This window comes from Sciurus carolinensis, chromosome 4 (assembly GCF_902686445.1).
Source record: "Sciurus carolinensis chromosome 4, mSciCar1.2, whole genome shotgun sequence".
NCBI classification, from domain to species: Eukaryota; Metazoa; Chordata; class Mammalia; order Rodentia; family Sciuridae; genus Sciurus; species Sciurus carolinensis.
The window spans coordinates 115,415,429-115,432,948 of record NC_062216.1 but is presented as its reverse complement, the minus strand read 5'-3'; the positions used below and the strand labels follow the sequence as shown (position 1 = coordinate 115,432,948).

At 33.0% G+C, this 17,520-nt stretch overlaps 1 protein-coding gene and 1 pseudogene across 1 annotated transcript; both read right to left on the bottom strand.

Moving 5' to 3' along the window:
* Positions 1 to 624: 624 nt before the first annotated feature.
* Positions 625 to 1,584, bottom strand: LOC124982905 (olfactory receptor 6C1-like). The gene has a single exon (XM_047549781.1). It carries the CDS (start codon positions 1,579 to 1,581, stop codon positions 625 to 627), a length of 957 nt encoding a protein of 318 aa, XP_047405737.1. The 5' UTR covers positions 1,582 to 1,584.
* A 13-nt stretch (positions 1,585 to 1,597) lies between these two features.
* On the bottom strand, positions 1,598 to 12,161 carry LOC124982904 (olfactory receptor 6C3-like; annotated as a pseudogene).
* Positions 12,162 to 17,520: the final 5,359 nt, after the last annotated feature.

The following is a 17,520-nucleotide window of genomic DNA, read 5'->3' as shown; positions in this document are numbered from 1 at the left end:
TCTATCTGTTGTTGGACAGGGAGGCTGGTTCCATAACTTGGCTATTGTGAATTGCCCTACAATAAGGATGATCATACATGTATAGCTATAGCATGCTGAATTCAATTTCTTGAATAAATGTTAAGAAGTGGTATTATTGGATACCATGTCCAGTTTTGCTCCCAGTTTTTTAATGAAAAAGTAATTATATTTTTATGCAATTTTAAAACATTTAGCAATATTTCCTAGAGAAATTGCAAAATGGTGAAGGGAAATTCTGTAAAAGGCAAGTAAAAATCACAGTTATATTTTCAGTGCATACTAAGGATATACACCAATATTTTTACAGTGTCTCTCCCATATCTGAGGATGATGTCTTTTCCTGAGCAAAACAAGAAATACGTTTCTTGGTAAAATAATTAATATTTAAAAAATTGTGATAAGTGGTGGAAGAATGACATATCAGAAAGACATAGAAACGTAATTTAAATGGGGTGAGGAATATATTAAATAATTATGCTCATAAATTGTTAGGGAAAAAAAAGAGTGAATGAACAAGAATCACAAGGGTGGGCAATATTGATTTGAAGTTCTACTGAAATTTCATTCTTTTGTATTTTAATTACCCATCAATGTGCTTTTACCTCAAGACACCCCATCTTTTCGTGTACTTGTGAAAAATACAATCTTCCTGGCCATGTTCATGAAGGCTTGCTTGACCTGCTGATTCCTCAGGCTGTAAATAAAGGGGTTGAGCATAGGAGCCACTGAGGTGTTCAGTACAGCCACGCCCTTGCTCAAAGACACTCTGTCTCTTGCTGAGGGTTTAATGTACATAAAAATGCAGCTGCCATAAGAGATGGAGATGACCATCATGTGGGAAGAACACGTGGAAAAGGCCTTTGTCCTCTGACTAGTAGAAGGAATTTTCAAAATTGTTCTGATGATATATATGTAGGACAGAAATATCAATGCCAAAGTGAACATCAGTGTAAAGAGAGCATAGGAAAACCCCATTGTCTCTAAGAATTTTGTGTCTGAACAGGACAGTTGGAGTAGGGGGAAGTAATCACAGGTAAAATGGTCAATGATGTTGGGCCCACAGTAATCAAGCTGTAGCAGCAGCATGAGTGCAGGGAAGATGATTAAGAAGGAGACCAGCCAGCAAGCAAAGACAAGCATTGTGCAGACCTTTGGATTCATGATGGTGGTGTAATGCAGAGGCTTGCAGATGGCAATGTAACGATCATAGGACATGGCAGCCAGAAGGTAAAATTCAGTGACTCCCAAGAGAATGAGAAAAAACAACTGAGCTATACAGTTGTTAAAGGAAATGGTTTTATCTCCTGAAATAATGGTACCTAGGAACTTGGGTATACTGACGGTTGTGAATGAAACTTCTAATAGGGAGAAATTCCTGAGGAAGAAATACATGGGAGTCTGGAGATGGGAATCCAGCAGGGTGAGGGTGATGATGATCATGTTCCCAGTGATGCTGAGCATGTAGGTGAGGAAGAGGAAGATGAATATTACCACCTGGAGCCTTGGATCATCTGACAGGCCCAGGAGGATAAACTTTGTTACTTCTGTGTGGTTTCTCATTCTTTTTTGCTCCTCGTCAAACCTATAGGTGAAAGCACAAAGAAAAACAAACATTAATTGAGAATTAATAAATATCCAAGTATGGATCTGGAATTTTTCTGAAATATTGTACCATTTTCAACTTCAGAGGAAATGGAAAATCACCTGAGAATGACAACAGTCCTTTAATGTCTTCTCCTTTATATTGAGAAACTCTTTGGTCATGGTGTATTAAGTAATGGTTTTGTATCAACACTTCAGTGAGATGCCATTTCATCCCAGTTAGAATGTTTATTTTTAACAAAATTAACAAACCAAAAAAGCCCTTCCCGAAGATATATTGGTAAATATGTGGAATAAGTACTCTTATGAATTTTAGATCAAAATGTAAATAGTAATGCCTCTATGGAGAACATCATGGTGGTTCTTAAAAAATTAAAAACAGAACTACAAGGTGATCCAGCTCTTTCTATCCTTGATGTATATTTAGAGGAAATGAGGTCATCCTACCAAAGAAGTACCCATGTTTTTGTGGATCTGTTCACAAGGGAGGATATAAAAATCATCATAGGGGCCCATCTGTAGATGAAAAGACAAAGAAAATATAGTATGTTTATAATGGAGTATTATCTAGCCATAATGAAAAATAAAATCATTTGCAGCACAATAGATGGAAATGGAGGTCATATGTTATGTGAAATATTACAGACACAGAAAGTCATGTATCAAATGTTCTCTCTCATATGTGGAAATTAAAATAAATTGGGACTGAAAGTAGAATACTGATTTCCAGTGATTGGGAGGAATAAAGCACAGGGCTGTATGGGGAGAATTGAAGAAGGATGGTTAATCAATACACACTGTATGCATCTATTGAAAATCATACTGAATACCATTATATGTCTCATTAATATGTATGCATAAAATGCATTTATAAATATAACAATTTTTTTCAAGTACTGCAAAGATTGCAATGGATGGCAAAGGCTTGTAACCAGAGTTTTCTGACTCCAATTACTATATCTTATCTTTCAGAGATGTTACTGCAACATTTCTTTCCAAATAGAATCTCCTTTGAGTCATTGCTCCAATCTAGGTAGACATCTCCTTTTATTAAAAGGACAAGAATCCTAGGATCACCTCAACAGTTGCAGAAAAGACCTTTTATAAAATCCAGCAGCCATTTATGTGTAAAATGCTGGAGAAACTAGGGAGAGAAGGAACTTACCTCAACCTTGTAAAGGCTATATATGACAAACCCAAATCCAACATCATATCGAATGGAGAAAACTGAAAGAATTTCCTCCAAAATCAGGAACAAGACAAGGTTGTCCATTTTCACTCCTCCTATTCAATATAGTTCTTGAAACTCTTATCAGAGAAATCAGGCAAGAGAAGAAAATTCAAGGGGTTCAAATAGGAAAAGAAAAACTTATCTGTTTGCTGATAACATGATCCTATATCTAGAAACCCAAAATACTCTACCACAAGAATTCTAGAGCTAATAAATCAATTTCCCATACAGCAGGATACAATAACAACATTCATAAATCAATAGGAAAGGGGAGCAAATTCTGAGTGAATTTGATAAAATTACACTATGTGCATGTATAAATATACCACAGTGAATTCTGCCTTTATGTATGTCTATAAAGCACAAATAAATAATAAAAAAATAAACAAGTGAAAAGAAGAGGAAAGGTAGAGTAGAGGAAGGAGAATAGGGGATGGGAACAGGAAAAGGAAAGGAGGATGGGACACCAGGGACAGAAGTGGAATAAATTAAATTCCCTGCAGGTATGGTTTTGTCAAAATGAACCCAACTATTATGTACAATTTTAATTAACTAATAAAACAAAATATTTAAATTACTTTGAGAATTATTTAAAACAGGAAGGAAACATTATTTTTATAAAGTGACTGCTTCTCCTTAGCAATCTATCAACTTTTATTTCCACTCATTAGCTTTTCCAGCTCCTACTACTAAGCCATTGGAATTCAGAAATACTGAAGCCATTGCCATGAGCAACCTCAGTTGTCAGAGATAGAGGGGAGAAAGAAGTAGAAAACAACGTACCCTGGAAGGCTGAAGTCTGAGGTTTATTCATGTGAATCTCTTACAAAATTTCATGATGTTTTGGTGGATCTGAGTATTGTTTTCTGCCTTTGTGCCTATTCTACCTAGTTTGTTTTCTACTTAAAATGATAAATGTGATTACTATAGTTAATATTTGAGGATGCTGTTACCTAAAGAGATAGTCAAGCATAATCTTGAGAAAGCTTGTTTTATTTAGTTATTTATTTTTAAATGGTTGGGCTTTATGCTTTAATTTTTAAAAAAATGATTTGGCCAGGTGCAGTGTTGCATGCTTGCAATCCCAGAAACTCAGGAGGCTGATGCAGGAGGATTGCAAATTCAAAGCCAACCTCAGCAACTTAGTCAGACCCTTTTTCAAAATAAAAAATAAAATGGGCCAGGGATGTGGGTCAGTGGTTAACTGCATCTGGGTTCAATTTCTTGTACCAAAAGACATAAATACATACATACATAGAACTAGGGGAGTTCAGTTGTAAAGCACCCTTAAGTTCTATCCACAATACCAAAAAAAAAAAAAATAGTAAAAATAAGGGTTAAATGCTATTGCCATAGATATTTCCATATAAAAGAGTGAGAATATATAGTTTTGAATCCATTCTGTTTTCTAGGTCAAAAAACGATTTATTCCTCTGAGCTCAGTTTCCCCACCGAGAAAAAAATTTTTTTTTTCTCTTGTATACGAGTCAGTCTCATAGAATGATTGTGTTAATTTAGTTAATATATGTGAAGGATTCAGAATAATGTTTAATAATTATGAAAGTGGTATGGACTTCATTCTATGCAGAAAATGTTCCCTAACCACTATTTATCTATGTCTTAGATAAATAAATAAATATATTAAATAAATATATTCAATACCAAGGAAATTGCATCACAACAACAGAGTAGGAAACGACCTCATTACACAGGACCTGTCACTGTCTGGTAAGGGATTTCTTAGCTTTGTGGAATCCTCAGCCAGGACTGGATGATTGCACATGGGCATGTTTTTCAAGGCATGTCAACCTTGTTATACATGACCCAGTTTGCTTCTCAGAACCTCATTAACATTAATTTTTCTAGAAGTGAATATATATATATATATATTTTATTTATATATTTTATATATATATATATATATATATATATTTGTAGACAAATATATACACACACACGCAGGTGTCTACATGTACACACACTATAATTAGCATAACGAGTAGCAGGTTGTAAAGGCACCCTGAATCGCCTCTTTCTATCACACTAGGTACAATAGTGATTGTATACTTGCCATTAGAACCTTGTACTCATTCCTCCCAATCCGCAGACTGTGTTGAAATCTTCTGTGAATTCCATTGCTCTGTGCATTCTTGAAAGTTAGGACAGGATTTTCAAGGCTATTCAGCATTTTCCAGTGACTAGCATAGGTCTAGTCAGTTTAAAAGAAACATTCATCTAGGTAATTAATGTTGATTTTGTTGTTGAATTGAATGCTGCCATTAGGAATGGTTCTCTATTTATGCTATATTCTAGCCTGGACAGTACTTAGGTTTTATCTTTCTCTTACAAGAGTTACTTCCCAACTTTACTTATCTTATGAGGTACACATACATACTTGACCCAAATTCCTTATACTGAGTAAGTTTAAAACAAAAGACATGTAAAGGAAACTATGTTTCCTTGATATGTAAATTTAAAGAAAACTAATATTTTTCTAATATTTCATTTATCATCTTTTCAATCTATTTCACTCCTGCTCCAGTAATGTCACTCTTACCTCATCAGAGTTTTTGAGAAGCAAGAGTTTTTCAAAATGCCCTGAAGTCACAGACTACCTTATCATTAAATAAATAAGTCTTGGTTTCTGTTGCAGGAACTTTAATTCCTTACTGATATAGAAGACTCTTATTTTATAAATATTTATGTTATTGTTACATAGTGAAAAAGTATGAATGCTGCTTTTTAACTTTTTCAACTTTATTGTGTATCTATTTTCTTCTTTACCTTGTTATTAACATAACATTTTCTGAATAATAATAATACCAAGATTCACTCATTTTTGCTCCTGATTAAAGCTCTGAAGGAATGTGGGTGGAACTGTGAGGGAAGATATCAAGAAATATAGGAGGGGTTCATGAGAGTTCACAAAAAAATGAGCATATCTATAGCTTGTTCTCTACTGTACTAACTTAGACTCTGAACAGCTCTGAGCAAAGACCAGAGAAAAGACTTAAAGAAACTCTAGTAGCAGGTGATTTAACATCAAGAATTAAGGGTGGTATACTATGCTTTTAATGTATGAATACTTATGAAAATTCAATGTATTGTATTCATTTGCCACTATCAAATAAATTGATAAAATTATGACCATTCATATAAATTTGATATTTAAATAAGTGCATATAATTTTCAGAGTCTTCCACTACTCCAAGGATGTATTTGTGTAGCCGATGAATTATACCTCCAACAGTTTAATTCAACATTACAGTTTTCATATCTGATATTTTTCCTGACTTAAGTTATTCAACTCCCATTTCCTTTCACCATTACATCAAAATGACTTCTTACTTCTCTTTCAAAGATCTGACAGATTCCTTCAGTCATTCAAATTGAACATTAAAAGTGGTATTTAATATTTGTTTAAATGAGCTGGCAATAGAACATGGCCAGAACTTTCCTGTTCCTTCCAAATTCCTACCATCAGAAAAATATTAACAATGGCCTTCCAAATAGTTTAGATGAGATATGGACAATAAATTTGATGTCCAATGTGAAAAAGAAATCCTAATTAAAGAATGGTTGAGGTTTGAAGTATCAGAGATCTTTTAGAGACTAAGACAAGAGACTTTGGTTCCATTTGATTTTTGATCTCTCTATTTCTCTCTCTCTCTCTCTCTCTCTCTCTCTCTGTTGTTTTTAATATTGTTTTGTTGCACTGTGTTGAAATCTTCTTTAGCAATGTAATAATTTTGAAAAACTACTTTTTCAAACTTTTCTATCTATATTTACTCAATTTTCTCTTCTTCATTGAAACCCTAGTAGAGGTCATTAGACAAATTTCACAGATAATATCTCCACAAAATGTGTGTAGTGATCATGTTACACTCTTTCTTTTGACTTCATTAATTTCAAGAGCTGTTTAGAGTCTAGGTTAATACATTAGAGAGCAGGCTAATTATTTAATTCAACACGTGGGCAATCTCTTGCTCAGCTTCATAACCACAGTACAATGCACTGCAGGAACTGGGTAGGCATTTCAGGCTCTGGGCCATGCCAGAGGGATTGGTTACTTTTAAAATGTATGCAGCATGAATCAAGCAAAGACTCCTCAGGAGACTGACTGAGTAGTTGGAAGACTATTAGAATTTGTTTTTACTGTTAATTGCAGTCATTTAGATGACTTTTCCTAGATAAATAGGAAAAATTTATATTTATTAATTTCAGTAATGATGGGCAGGTTCAGTTCTCTGTATTAGTAGCAGAAATTACCAATTCATATTGATGATCATTGAATTCATACTAACACTCATATGTGTAAGGATTCACACTTTCATTCTATTAACTAGTCATCTGCAATTTGAATAAGAAAGGAAGAGGAAATCACAAAGAAAATTGTCATATCAAAACATGATTAATTTATTATTTATGACATGAAGCCAATTTTCTTTCAAAGAAAGTATTTGTGCTGTTCTGTTAGTCATCAATTTAAAATATAAATGCTCCATGTAATGGATTTGTGATTTTGGATGAATTACTCAATTTCATTAAGCTTCAGTACTGTTGAAAAATGGAGAAATTTCAAAAGTACCTTTGATAATTCAATGAAATTATATAAAAAAATGTGCTCCATAAATCATGTGACACTTAGACTCTAAGAATAGCTGTGTTAATTTTTTTATTTTTCTTTGAGCTAAAACTAATTCTCAACTCTGGGAAGTGTATACATAGTACTTGTGGTTTACTAAATGCACTATTTATTCCAGTGACTAATACCTTATATTTATCTCAATCCTTATAACACAAGTATGAGATTGTTGTCCTGATTCATAAATAAGGTATTGAAGTTCAGTGATCATGTAACTTCCATTGATTCATATAGCTAGCAAATGTCAATTATAATCTCAGACTACCCGAAATTAATATCTATTTTCTTAAGCATAGTACAAGTCTGTATTTAATTAAAAATACAGAGAAACAGATAGTGATTTTCTGATTTTATCAGTAGAAAATGAATAAACTGATATAATGAAAAACATGACAACTATTTTAAATTATTTTAATATATATTTTAAAATGTAACTCAGTTATATTCTCTTTAATATGATTGAATGTGAAATTTATAAGTATCGTATCAATGTTGAAATTTGAGTCTTCCTCTGCCTTCTATATGTCCAACTTACCTCTGATGTTCATGTAAGTCCACTACTACTCAGAATGGTTGTTGAACAGTAAAACTATCAGCCAGTGCCATTCTTGTGATCCAGGGAAACCTGCTTCAAAAAAAATTCCCTCTTTTTTCCACTGAACTAGTTTGCTATTTCATCAATGTTTTTATCTTTGTTTTTTTCATTTTATCCAGAGTGGATCTATTTTTTTTTTACTATGGAGATTAAGAAGTAAAAATATAAAACAGAAAAAAAAATCAGATGGTGTTTTAAAACTGTTTAGCATGTTGTCTACATAAATTTTGTGTAGCATGAGCTACTTAATGTTTTATCCATGTTCCCCTCACTGGCTCAAGGGACCCATTCAGTGAATGAAAATTGCAAGGAGAGTGTACACAAAACACAAAGGAATAAAAACATAAAACACATTGGTATTGGAATTCAAAAAGAAAGCTTGGGGAACAGTGTCCAATGAGACAGAGAAGAAAATGATAACAAATAACAACACTAAAGGTGAAGATTTTTTTCCTTGATATTTTCTGGGATGGAGATAGCAACCAAATACAAAATATTAATTCCTACAGAAGATTTGTACCCAGTACTCTATGAGATTTTTCAAACTGAGAGACTACTATATTTTACTAAAATCATTTATTATATTAATTATTTTCAATCTGTTTTCCTGTAATGATTTTTACTACCATAGTAATGCTCATATTGTATACACTTTTTCTTGCTTACTCCATTACTCAACAGCACTGTAGATTTTCTTATTTGATTAATGTTGTAATTTATATGTTAAGTATAATATTTTGAGTAAGTATCTGACATGAAAAAACTATACTATAGTCATGCTCAAAAGAAATAAAACGATTGAAAAAAAAAGCAGAAAAACAGTGCAGGTTTTAACAGAAGCTATGTAAAATATAACAACAGGGCGAAGAGTGTTTTTGTTTGGTTTTTAAATCAGGTTATTATCTTGGCTATAATTGCTTAATGATCTTAATCAAGTTACTGAACTTTTCAAAGTATATGTTGAAACATTTATAAAAAGGATGGAGGAAGGAAGGACTGTATAGATGGAGGGGAGGGGTGGGAGGGGTGGGGGGGAAGGGAAAAAATGGCAGAATGAATCAAACAACATTACCCTATGTAAATTTATGATTGCACAAATGGTATGCCTTTTCGCCATGTACAGAGAAACAACATGTATCCCATTTGTTTACAATAAAAAAAAAAGGATGTAACAGTTTCTATTCTGCCATATAGCTGTGATGATTAGATCAGACATGGTATGAAATGTACCAGGTCCATAAAAGATATGATATATTGTGTCCTGTTTAAGAGTAATTTTTTAAAGAAATTTCTATCTTACCTCAGGAGTACAAATAAGAAATGAAATTTTTATTAGATTTGCATGTTGCATGAGAGTCCCAGTGGCAACCTAAAAATTCACCTTCATAAATAGTTTCAAAAACAAATATATGAATAAACAAGGAGAACATATGAAACTGCATAGAACACATACTTTAAGCATAACTAGGAAATGGAGAATATTTTAAACTTCCAATTATTTCTAAGTGGAAGGAAATGTCCAAGTCTATCAGAGATTGGGAAGAATTGGACAGATACTGTAAACAGTATGCAAAATAGTTTTGGCAGACATTAATTTCATAGGTCATGAAATTTTAAAAAGGAAACTATGCTAGTGACAGAGATGAGAAACTTTAAGATCATGAAAACACTCATGAAATGAAAACATTTTCATTATAAGAATAACCAGCAAAGTGATTTAAGTTCTGCAGTCATTGATTTTCCAGTCAGGATCATAAATCAATGATTACGTGGAACTTACAGATAGGTTTTAAAGGGAGACACTACATAGTCACTTGCAGGTTAACAAGAAAGTTGAAGCCAAGGAGCTCAGCACTGCAGGCAGCTGTGTCTTAGATATAGAAGGATAGAGAAGAGGTAAACTTTGATTTCCCTGGTTGAATCTTCACAATGGCACTCATTCAGGTCAATACATACTTTCATTTGCTTATGAACCAAATGTTTGAAGCTTTGTTTTAATTGCTGGTTCCTCAAAGTGTAAATAGGAGGGTTAAACATGGAAGAAATAGTAGTGTTGAAGATGGCTACCCCTAGGGTCAGTGATGCTCTCTCTTTTGTTCAAGGGTTGACATACATGAATATACAGCTTCCATAAGAGATTGAATGACAATCATGTGAAAAGAAGAGGTGTAGAAAGAGAAGTGACTGATGACATTGGTAGACCAGGTGTCTAACCTGAGGATAAGCATGAGTGGTGGGAAAATGGTCAGAAATCCTTTCAGTCATGAACCAAAGACAACAAGGGTGCAGACTTTCTTATTCATGATGGTGGTGTAATGCAGTGGCTTGCAGATGGCCACATAGTCATCATAGGACATAGCAGTTAGAAGGAAAAATTCAGACACACCCATGTAGAGGAAGAAACATAGTTGAGCTAAACAATTGTTGTAGGAAATGGTCTTGACTTTGCTAATTATTTACCCCAAAAATCTGAAGGTGGAAACTCTGGTGAATGCAATGCAAAGGAGAAATTTCAAAGAAAGAAATACACAGGAGTCTTTAGATGTGAGTCCAGCAAGGTGAGAATGATGATGGTTAGGTTTCCAGTGATGCTTGACAAGTAAGTTATGAATAAAAAGAGAAAAATCACAGCCTGAAGCTCCAGGTTGTCTGATATGCCCAAGAGCCCAAACTCTTTAATCAATGTGTGGTTTCTCATTCTTATATATATATTTTTCCTTCCAACAAAGTCTATTGGTATAAAATAAAACAAAAAGAAAGAGCAAGTTTAATGTAAAGAAATTGAAAACATAAATATTAGCATCAATTTTACCATGGAGTGAAGCAATGGCCGTTTTTACCCATAACAGTTTTCACCATAGGCACTCATTCCTATTAAAGCAGAAAACATACACACATGCTCTATTAAAATGAAACATGTACCACAGATGCTTGTTCAAGTCCCCTTATCAGTAAATTTCTATAAAAACTCTATACTATACTTAGATTTTTATACATGCAATATGCTCTTAAATATTATAATATTTATTAACTGTATATGTAGTTTCAATATTTAGACATTGATTTCAAATTTCCAAGTTTAAATGCTTTTAGGACTAAAATATCTTATTTTTAGTTTTAATTCCATTGACATTTCCCAACTCAGAATATTGATTCATGGAAATTGATGACCAGTCACAGTTACTAGACTCAAAAGCTATTTTGATTATTTTTAATTCTCTGTCTGTCTCTCTCTCTGTTTGTATATATATATATATATACATATATACATATATATATATACACATATATACATATATACATATATATATACACACACACTAACCTACACATATGCTTTAAATATGTGACTGTGGGCATAAAAAAGTTTCAATTACAGAAACATAGTACTAGAGCTATATTGGTGATAAACAAGAGAAAACTTCTTAATTTATGGGACATCCAAACCGTAACAAGTATTAATGCTAGTACTTTGCATTTTTATTCCATTTATTTTTCTGACAATCAATTTTTTCTTTGGAAATTTGAAATTTTTTCATTAATGTATCAGCAAAAGTAGCAGCTCAAAAGGCAGAGAGACTATTATTGTGGATTGAACAATGCTTGAAACATATTAAAATGTAATTAATAGTAACAAAAATGTTAAAGTGATAACTTGGGCTTCCATGAAATTTATTCTGATCAAATGAGCTTTTGGATGATAGACAAAAATATATTTACTGAGAAATACGGAACACACTTTCTGATATGTCTGATGATACAAATCAGAAACATTATGCCAATTTTTGTTGCTTTATCTTAAAATATAAATGTTAATACATTTATATTATACATCAGGAGGTTTTCTGCTTGTTTCATCACTTAGTTTACCTCTTGATCACTCTATTATACAGAAGTCTATCACATGGAGAAAGTATAGTCTGAATATCATGTAAGATTTCTGTCAGTCCTAAGTTAAAAGTAAAAATAAATTATATAAATATCTCTTTATACCATTTATGTTTCCACACCAACAGAAATATAGCTCTCACCTGAACTCCAAAACCCACTCCTGCCAACCTGAACATTCTTTCTGTAAATTTCCACACATTACTGCTTTAGAATACTGTAAGGTGAAACATCTCAATGCTCTCTGGATAAGATAAAGATTGAGTATGACACAAAGATATCACCTTCTCTGTGCACTATATAGATCCCTGAGAGGCTAGAAGAAAGGAAGCATTCAAGCAGAGATAAGTTCAAGAGAGAGGTAGTGGTGTCATGGTGTACCTTTGTGGAGAGCCAAGTCATAGAGCAACATAAAAGTGAAAGTGTTCCAGTCACCTGATACAATCAACCTGGTTTCCCTTTGGCTGTACCAATTTTGCTAATATGCACATGCACTTAGACTACTCTCAGGAGACAGTGTATTCTCAATTCCTTGAGGGTTGGTTCTATTCAGGACTGTGTGGAGAGTGGCAACAGAATGGGAGAGCAATGACTGAGATTGAGGGGGGGGGTCCTCTTATGACCTCATGGGTGTGAATGCAAGGTGCCTGGGAATGTTTCTATACAAAGGGATAGGATGCCTAGCTCCTTTGGTAGTGCCTTGCATGAGGAGGCTCTGGGGGGAAGAGTCTAATCAGCTTCGACCTTGATCTCAGGCACATAACTCCCAGGGATAGAGGAAATCTCCTGCTAGTCAACCACAATGTTTCACCAGCTTTGCATTCCTGAGGCTGTCTGCTTAACTGTAACTTTAAACAATGGACCTTCTTGAGAGCTACATAAAGCTCCTAACATTGCACATTGCAACTGTGGATTGCAACTGTGGAAAAGCTGAATGGATGTTTCTAGTCCTGTAACATTCTGAGTGCAAAGAATAAGGCTTTCATAGCCTTCATCCTCATAATAAGACATATATAAATAAAGATTGCTGGCATAACTCTTGAGATCTGTTTCTCCATCAGAGAACTGCCTCTCCACCTGATCCCAGCTTCATCTTCAAAATCTGCATGTGTGAGTCTTTATTTTCTAATCCCTCCCTGCCAAACTTGTCTGTACTGAACAACTCCACGGTGGGTGGTACCCATATTATGTTCATTTGTATATCTGTGCCAGCATAGAGCCGAACGAATGACTAAAAAAGCATTTTAATGTCTTTAAAAATAAGAAGAGTATTTTAAATTTAGCTTTTTTAATATTAAAGTTAACACAGTTAATTATAAGAATCAAGTGTCACCCTAGTGTAGAGTAACATATACAATGGTTCTTTTATTTCTAACCAAGCTTCCATTTTCGCCAAATTTTCAAATTAACTAGCATAAAACAGAAGGGATAATCCCTTATGTTTTCTATGTGTCTTCCTACTAACAGTCATATTTATACACTTAGAATATTTTTTCTTAACACACTAATGCAGATTTACTACACAATATATTCTGCCATTTTTATGGGATTTTTAATTTCAGTTGACAATGTATAATGGGCATGATTACTTGTCAGGTTATCCAGACAGAACTCATCTTTTTGTAACAATGGCACAGAATAGCAGGGTGGCTTGTGTATAATGTAATATTTTCTTTGGTTTATGATCGGAGTTATGTTGTTGCCAAATTAACATCATTAGTTACGATACCACAGTACATTCTTATGCATTGCTTTGCATCTGTGCAAGTATTGATATAACATATGTGAGAACTAAATTTTGATACTTCAACATTTCTACAGATAAGAATGAACCCCTTTCATTGCATCCTAACCAACACTTGATGTTTTAAATCACTTAAGTTTTACAAGCAGATAGACACAAAAGACATTCCAATTAGTTTAATGATAGAGACAGTATCATAATGACCAGATCATAGGGCTTGAGTTTTGAGGTTAAAGAGATCCAGTTTCTTAGCAAACTTGTGAAACTTATATGACTTTTCTTATTATCAGTTTACCTATGCATAAATCAAAAAGACTGGTAGTTTCAACTCAGAAGATATTGTAAAAATTAAATAAGACAATGTCATGTACAAAAGTGCTTAACAGAGTAACTGGAATGCAGTAATTGTTTAGTAGTTAGATGTATATTTTTAAAATTTTATGCTTCTCTTATAATAAAGATTGAACATTTTAATATTTATATTGCTTTTCCTATTAAGTGTTCATTTTCCACTGGGTTTATTGTCTTATTAGGAGGAGATATTTACATATGTAAATTCTTATCAGTTGTGATGCATTTTCAGAGTCTATTCTTATTTGTTAGATTTTCACAGTATTGTTCAACACCAAAAGATTGGGAAGTCTCTGATGAATTCTTCGTTGTCTAATTTCTGAGGACAGCTTTCTCTTCTATATACCTCAAATTCATATAAAAATTCATATAAATTTAATACCTTTATGCTTATGTTTACACTTTAATTAAACCAGAAGTTACTCATGTGTGTGTGTGTGCGTGTGTGTGTGGTTCTAGAGATTGATCATTCTCGAGGGCAATCATCCTATGGTCGAACTAAATACCAGGCTCTAGAGCTCAGTACTTATTTGTATGTGAGATATATTTCTATTTTTGTTGCTTCTCCAACAGATAACTGATTTCCCTAACACCTTCAGGCTAGAGACAATATTAGAGTCTGAAGAGCAAGTTGCCAAGAGCATCAATGTCATGTTATGTTCCACCCCAGGATTCTCACTAATAAGATCCACATTCAGTCTTACAACTGGGGATGGAACAGAATCTACTGAAATATAACTTTGAGCTGAGATATTTGTCTTTCTCACTTTTCTGAACAATAAAGCACATTCCCACAACATTATTTATCTTTTTTCATGGGTTATGAATGTGAATAGTTCAACATTCAAGGTACGTTTCAAAGAGGCAAAAGTGTTTTACTCTTTTCCCATTTTTTAAATATTTGATATCACTTGATGTTATACAAAATTGTATTACTTGTTTTTTTTCATGCCTATTCTTAGGTAAAACCTATGATATGCTTTTCTAAAAATATTTTTATTATTTCTTGATGAACATTTATTTATTTATTTGTATACAGTACTGAGAATCGAACCCAGTGCCTCACACATGCTAGGCAAGTGATCTACCACTGAGCCACAATCTCAGCCCCTATGATATGCTTTTGTCTGAGATAATTTAAAAAATTTTTAAGCATCCAGAAAACTTGCCTAGTCTGCATATCTCATTTGTGTCTATGTTCTCTGTGGTAATTGGTGGTATTGAACAGAATAACACTCTCTCAGGGCAGTGGACTTAAGAGGCAAATCAACTTTACTCCAATTTTTATCTGCAAAATTTTGGAGAGGCATATATTCCCTCTCTTCATTATCTGCTGTCTTTGTGGTCACATGGTGTGCAGCTTTTTGTCTTGTGCTTTTATATGATGGGTGCTAATCCTTGATATGTATCAAATTCACATTGAGAAAAACTAAAACATAAAGTTTATCTCCCAGTGTTGAAGTTTATCAAATACATACTTTTGAATCTTGTACAAAAATGATTTCAAGGTTTCCTGGTATTGACTACAGTACAAATAATTATAACCTGATTACTGGATAAAAACACAAACAATAATGTGGTCCCATAGGTCAGAAAATAGTTATGCTATAATGGACAAAAGTGTTCCATAAAGGTATTGTAGCATTTTAAAATTCTTCTTTCACTTATGTATTCATTGAAATTGTGTGGTTTAATTTTAACTAGCCAATGTGAATAAAATCACAAAATATGTATAATTGAAATCACTTGTATAAAATGCAAGCACATACTAATAAATAAAAATTTTTTTCCTGAAAAACATACTTACTTTTATGTTAAATGTGACTGATTTTGACAATGTCATTTCAAATGGCTTATCAATTAGTTTAAATATGAGTACATTGGAATTTCTCAAGAAGTTTTCAATCTCCTTTTCCTCTGTCAAATTACATTTGTAACCAAATACCCAAAATGTTGATGAAAGGACAATTCAGTGTTTATAATAGTGGCACACATTAATCCATTTGCATACATCAACCCAAGTATACTAAGGATTGTAGGTTCCAGGTTATCCTACCTATGCCACTCAAACAAGTATTATCTTGATACTTGACATAAGTTAGGTTGAAGTGAAGCCTAATTGTAGTGTCTTTCCAGGACGAAGGACAAGAAGCAAAATGATCCAGGTCAGCTCTAATTTTATCTTCTTTATTTATAACAGGCTCAGGGGGATTAGTTGAATGGATAAACAAAAGGTTCCATGGAGACTGGTGTTCTCAGGCCACCAAGGACTAAACAGTAGTTCAAATTAGTATTTAATTTTAATGGAATACATAGGTGATAGGAACCTGGTGTCAAAGTTGAGGAAGACTTAGAAAGATTTCCGTTTTTATTGTAATCTGACTTCACAAGGAAAAGAAACAAAAGTACAGAGTAATAAAGATTATCATTCTCTATATAGCAATAGATAAAACTGTAAATGGGTGAGTTTTTCTAATTTAGGGAAAAATTAAGAATTCATTGTGATGGTTTACAATGATCTAAAGTGGTCTCCATTATTCTACATCATAAAAGATGTAAGATTTACCTCTAAGACTCTATATTTTCCCTTACTGATAACAGAAAACCTGGTCATGATTACAATTACTACCTTTTATTCAGTCATTATTTTGTGATACTTCTACTGCATTGGAAATCAATCTTAGATTCTAATTTTTTACTCTTACTGAAAGGAGTGAGAATTTTACATTATTTTGAAATCTCAGACTGACTTCTCCAAGTCCAATGCAAATAATATTCCTCCACAGATTATCTTATTACTCACTGCTTTGACCTACTCCATTCACATTATTATTTTGAGTCTTTATTTAGCTGATATTTAACTCAGGGCTCCATAATTCATATAAACAGTTTAAATGTAAATTTGGATTATTTTTTCTTTGGAAGACATAAAATTATTTAATACATAATATTGTTACAATAAAAAAGAGTAGGAAATACACAGTGCACAGTAAAGAAAGACTCAGACATATCACCTGTATTAAACTCTCTATATATCATAGCAATTTATCAAATATCAAATTCAAGAACTTGAGTAGTATGCCACAAACATTCTCATATTTATTATAATTATCATTGCAAGAGTATTTGATGCTTATCCACAGGCCAAAATTATTTGAAATTATGCATTATAGAGGATCTGTTAAATGCAGACAAGTAGAAAGTTACCTTAATGTATGTGACTGATTACATCTTAACTTGATTATATCTGCAAAGTCCCTGTTTCCAAAGGAGATCATCTCCACAGTTTCCAGGAAGGTCTGCATTGTCAAAGGGCATTACTAAACCAGTACAGATTCCACATTCAATGCATATGATAAAAGTTTTAAACAATAACATATATCGTGAGAACATACCAATTCATGCACTTTCAAAATTTTTAGCAGAATCTTTATTTAAACATT

Bases quoted from the DNA above. Each gene is read 5' to 3' on its own strand.
- LOC124982905 (XM_047549781.1), bottom strand. From the start codon at position 1,581: ATGAGAAACCACACAGAAGTAACAAAGTTTATCCTCCTGGGCCTGTCA.